The 5,844-nt window shown below is 51.1% G+C and overlaps 1 protein-coding gene across 1 annotated transcript in view; it reads left to right on the top strand.

Annotated features, from left to right (window-relative positions):
* Nucleotides 1–5,844, top strand: part of LOC102380383 (zinc finger protein 436-like) — a 20,253-nt gene that overhangs the window by 13,029 nt on the left and 1,380 nt on the right. Inside the window, exons 6-7 of the mRNA XM_025195120.1 lie at nt 4,050–4,234; nt 4,729–5,833. Coding sequence (XP_025050905.1) covers nt 4,050–4,234; nt 4,729–5,833 — 1,290 coding nt within the window. The remainder of the gene's footprint in view (nt 1–4,049; nt 4,235–4,728; nt 5,834–5,844) is intronic.

Raw genomic sequence — 5,844 nt, 5'->3', positions numbered from 1 at the left:
TGTGGGGGTATATGTGGATGTGTCGGTGGGTATGGTGGGTTTGTGGGGATGTGTGGGTGGGCATGGGGTTTGTGGGGGCATGTAGGGGGTGTGTGGGGTGTGCATGTAGCAGTAAATGGGGCCTCCCCCAGAGGCTTGTACGTGTGAGTGTTAGCGGGTGTAGGGGAGGGTGTGGTTAGGTGTGGGCTTTGTGGTGTGTATGATTGTGTGGTGGATGGTGTGGTTATGGGGGTTACCTGGGAGAGGTTAAGGGGATAAGGGTATTTGAGGTGTGCATGGGAGTGCCTGCACAAGCCCAATTGTGCAGGTCAGGCCCTTTCCCCACCTCACAACAACCCAGAGCTCGCATGCCCTGTGGCACCTGCTCCACCACTGTCAACAGCGCACAGCCCCAACATTGTCTGCATCAGCTCCATCTAGGCTTGATGCATTCAACCGCCCCTGGGCATGCAGCATGGGTAGGGCAGCTCCTTCTGGCAGCTGCCCCCAGCCCTATGGTAGCAGTGGGAACCAGCGCCCCGCTAGTGAGAGCTAGAAAGAATTGCAGCTGCCCAGACAACCTAGAAAGGCAGCCCAGCTGCAGATCAATCCCAGCCCTGCTTTATGCCCAGTGGGCAACAGTATGTGCACAGCACATTGGCTAGGTGGGACTAAGGAACCTGCTGCAGGCTAGACAGGTTGTATTTTGCCCACCCCTGCTGTAATGTGTCCAGGCAGGTGGTGTTCCCACTCTCTGGAATTGAACAATGTGGAAACAAGCAACTGTTCCTTTCTTCTCCTTCTAATGAGAGCTGTTAGGAGACGATTAGTTTTGCCATCTTGATTTTCAGCCCAGATCTAGTTTCCGTGGGCTGCCATGATCTTAAGTTGCTATCTTCACTCAGCAATATAAGAATTAATTCCCCAGCCCAAACTAGCCACACTTTCCCAGGGCATTATGGGAATTGTAGTCTCCCATTGAAATCAGCATGGTATACAGAGGTTCTGTGTAGCCATTCCTGTGGGACAAGAAAGAAGCTAAGGCTGTCCTTGGCTGCTTCTGGTCAGGTTGACCTAAAACCCAGGAAGAGTTTCATCATGTTCTCAGGCTGCATTAAATGGCTCCATGGCACGGGTGGGATTCAAAAGATTTCAGGTTGTGGCAGAAAGTGAATCCCCCGTGGTTTGCACCAGAATAGCCCCCTATTACCAGATTTGCCCATCACTTTGGGGTTTGCTCATTTATTAGAGGTACATTTCTAGTGTCTTTATAACTCTTATAGTTTCATAGTTGGTAGGGTTGGAAAGGACTTAATCAGATCATCTAGTCCGACCCCCTGCCATGGCAGGAAAGAGTACCGGGGTCAAAGAACCCCAGCAAGGTGTCTATCTAGCCTCCTTTTGAAGACCCCCAGGGTAGGAGTGAGCACCACTTCCCTTGGAAGCTGGTTCCAGATCCCAGCCGCCCTGACAGTGAAGTAGCGCCTCCTGATGTCTAGTCTGAATCTACTGTCTGTCAACTTATGGCCATCATTCCTTTTTACTCCCAGTAGTGCTCGAGGGAACAGGGACTCTCCCATTGCCTGCTGGTCTCCCTTGGCCAGTTTATAGATGGCCACCAGATCCCCTCTAAGCCTTCTCTTGTGGAGGCTGAACAGGTTCAGGTCCCATAGCCTTCACTCGTAGGGCTTGCCACCCCTCGATCTTGTCCACATCCCTCCTGATGCAGTACTCCAACTGCGACCTGCCCAATGTTATATAGAGGAGGAGGATCACCTCCTTGGACCTGCTCGTGATGCATCTGTGAATGCATGACAAGGTGCGGTTAGCCTTCCTGACTGCATCCCCACATTGGTGGCCCATGTTCATCTTGGAGTCTATAATGACTCCAAGATCCTTTTCTGCTTCTGAGCTGATGAGAAGGGAGGGAAGGGAATTCTATCAGTGTGCTATTTGTGTTACTTGTGTTTCTATATGGAGCTATAGCTCTCCCTTCTGCAAGTCCTCACCCCCAATGGAGCAATCTTGCAGGACTCGGGTTCAGTGGGTCTGGGCTCCTCCAGTCACCAAATTGGTCAAATACACACACACACACACACACACACACACACATAGATTAACTTGACATGCTTGACCCAACTGGGTTGATCAGCATGTACAGGCTGATGCCCTCATATGCCAGGAATCAGTTCATTAAGGAACAATAAAATGCAGTCAGACACAAGCACACAGGTGAACAGAATACCTCTGAATCAGGCTGGACAGCCAGCTGACACCCTCGTGGGCCAGAATTCAGTTCATTAGGGCATGTCTGATATAAACTGGGTCAATCAGCCTATACAGGCTGATCCTCTTATGTGTCTCAAACTCAGCACGTCCCAATATTTTTCCCTAACTGTCCTTGTAGTGATAGCCTCTTGATGAGCAGACCCCATGGTATTTTGGGGCTTTACAGGGATCTTTGGCTTAGGTAAAAGAAGCATTGCTGTAGAGCAAGTGGGAAGGGGAAGTAGAGAAGGAAAAAATCACCCAGTTACCACCAGTTTGACTATAAAAGTTATTTATTGCCAAGTATATGACATTTATGATGGTACTAGTCATAATAGTCATGCAAGGAAAAACAAACAAAATAATTACAATGTTACCCAGGTTAAATTGAGTATTTTGGGAAACCTAGATCAAGCCTAACTAAAAAAATTCAGGTTCAGAAAGCTATGCCTAGAGAGAAGAAGAGAAAGAGAGACCGAGGGCTGGGATCTCATCATTCCAAGGGACTCAGGTGATTTGCTGACAGGCAAAGTTCCCAGCACGGTCGTTGAAGCTTATACAGGTGACGGAAAGAGATGATTTGTTTCTCTCAGTTTCTCGAGAACAGTAGTGGATGCTGTGAGAGAGATTTCTAGACACCTAGGAGCCAGCTTGAAATTATTATGAATATAGAAGATATACTGGAAGGGCTTCTCAGATGACCTAGCTGTGCTTGCACTTGGAAGTCAGCATAAGTGTTTTGTATTTTACCTGTTGTGACTAAGCCTCAGCTTAGCATGACCTTCAGATCTTACTGTAGTCTTTTAACAGACCTAAGGGGATTGCTAACTTGGAGTGTTCATAAACTTTTTGGGAAGGACTTCCACCAGTCATCCCGGGAAAAGTATGATAGCATGTATGGTCAGGGCTCCAATGGGCTGGATGCTGTGATGAACCCTGAACCATTGTTCAAATCTCGCCCATACACCCTCTGACTCGGTTTCTTGCCTCAGCGTTCCCGAACCCGGCAACCGAGTTTTAGTCAATCAAATTTAAATAGGCCTCCCACACTGGACTGAAGGACTGTACAGCCAAAGATGCCTATTACACTTTTCTTCTCCTTAGTTGTGGTTAGATGAGGTATGTGGTGGGGGATAGAAAAAGTCCTTGGTAAGTCCAGCAAGCTGGGTGCAGGGTTTCCCTCAAGAATACAGAGCTGACACGTAATACCCCTTCCTGTTTCCTGTCTGGGGCCTTGAGTGTCACAAAGCCTGAGACTTGGCGCAGTCCTGGTTCAAGTTCATGCCAAGGCCTTAGCCCCTTTGAAGACTCCTGTGACATGGATGCCATCTGGGACCAGTGAGCAGAGGAAAGATCCATGGGTGCATTCCCTGCACAAGACCTTTTTTCTGTAAGCAGGCAGGAAGCACAGCCCTGCTTCTCTCAGAAGACAGTGCCACAGCTCTACTTCCCTGCTTCATCCTCAGCCCCTTTGAACATGACACTAATCAGGCACTGCCCTAATGCACATGTCTGATGTGTGCTTATCCCAACAGGGCCTGAAGTGATGGTACAGACAGCTGGGCCAGATACTCTGAGAGTCTGGGTCTGATCTTCACCGAGTAGGGAGCATTAGCCCAACGCAGGGACCTGCCCCACCCTCACCCTAGGACTTCAGTTTTTGGCAAGACCTTGTTTTCTTGAGGGAACACAATGCGAAGGTCCAGGCCTGCTCTGAGGCCCATCCCAGTAGACAGAATAGCAGTGTTTGCCTATTTGCCAGCAGGGTAGGAACTAATCTGGAGTTTCTCTTCCCCATGCAGGAAGTGCTAGGCTGCTGAGCAGAGCTGAGGAGCAGCCTCCTGTGGAAGGGTCTGCAGACCTGGAGCCAGCACAGACTTCCTCAGGGAGCTGGGGTGAGATTGACTCCCTGGGACCTGAGAAGGAGCCATGGCACGAGAGTCAGGGGAGACCCCAAAAGCAGAAGGAGAAGGTAGCCATGAGCCAGGTACCATCTCCAGTTGGGCGTGAGGGTGGAGAAGGGGCAGAACCTAGAAACAGCCCTGAGTGCAGGCAAGAATTTGTGGAGCTCAGAGACCTTAAGAGCAACTGGAAAGATGCACTGCACCCAAACAAATGCAGTGGGGAGGGCCTCAGAGGTAAGCCGGAGCTCACTGCCAAAGATTGGGGCAGAGCTCACCTCTACCTGTAGGTCAGGAAAACCTTTAAGTGCCGAGCACTCCTGGCTCTTCACAAGATAAGGTAGACTGGGGAGAAGTCCCATGTATGCACCAAATGTGGGAAGGGCTTCCTCTGCCTCTGCCCTGGTTGCTTACTGCCAGACCCATACTGGAGAGCTACCCCACTGCTTCAAGAAATCGGTGAAGAGCTTTGTGCGCCCCACAGACTTGGTCAAGCACTTACATGTGCAGAGAGGGAAGTGTCAGGCACACCTGTGTCAAAAGTGGCAAGACCTTCACCCATTTTTTCTCCCCGTTTCAGGACCGGTGCATCCACCAGGGGAGGAAGACGCACCACTGCACTGAGTGCAGGAAGAACTTCATGTGCTTGCAAGACCTGTCCCAGCACAAGTGTGTGCAGCACCACTGCACCAGGTGTGGGAAGAGATTCAGGCAGCTCTCCGACCTGGCAAGACACTGGTGCATGCACACAAGAGAGAAGCCACATCAGTGCTCAGAGTGGGGGAAAAGCTTCAATCCCTCCTCCAGCCTGGCTCAGCACCAGCGTATCCACACAGGGGAGAAGCCCCATCAGTGCTCAGAGTGTGGGAAGGGCTTTGCTGACTCCTTTAGGCTGGCTCAGCACCAGCATATCCACACGGGGGAGAAGCCATATCGGTGCTCAGAGTGTGGGAAGAGCTTCAGTCACTCCTCCACCCTGGCTCAGCCCCAGCGTATCCACACAGGGGAGAAGCCACATCAATGCTCAGAGTGTGGGAAGAGCTTCAGTCACTCCTCCACCCTGGCTCAGCCCCAGCGTATCCACACAGGGGAGAAGCCACATCAATGCTCAGAGTGTGGGAAGAGCTTCAGTCACTCCTCCACCCTGGCTCAGCCCCAGCGTATCCACACAGGGGAGAAGCCACATCAATGCTCAGAGTGTGGGAAGAGCTTCAGTCACTCCTCCACCCTGGCTCAGCCCCAGCGTATCCACACAGGGGAGAAGCCACATCAATGCTCAGAGTGTGGGAAGAGCTTCACTCAGCCCTCCAGCCTGGCTCTGCACCAGCTTATCCACGCAGGGGAGAAGCCATATCAGTGCTTAGAGTGCGCAAAGAGCTTTGCTAACTCCGTTAGGCTGGCTCAGCACCAGTATATCCACACAGGGGAGAAGCCATATCGGTGCTCAGAGTGTGGGAAGAGCTTCACTTACTCATCTAGATTGGCTCAGCATCAGCGTATTCACACAGGAGAGAAGCCACATCAGTGCTCAGAGTGTGGGAAGAGCTTCACTTACTCATCTAGATTGGCTCAGCATCAGCGTATTCACACAGGAGAGAAGCCACATCAGTGCTCACAGTGTGGTAAGAACTTCACTCACTCCTCCACCCTGGCTCAGCACCGGCGTATCCACATGGAGAAGCGACATCAGTGCTCA

The sequence above is a fragment of the Alligator sinensis genome, unplaced genomic scaffold (assembly GCF_000455745.1).
Source record: "Alligator sinensis unplaced genomic scaffold, ASM45574v1 scaffold310_1, whole genome shotgun sequence".
NCBI lineage: Eukaryota > Metazoa > Chordata > Crocodylia > Alligatoridae > Alligator > Alligator sinensis.
This window is presented reverse-complemented; position numbering and strand designations above follow the sequence as displayed.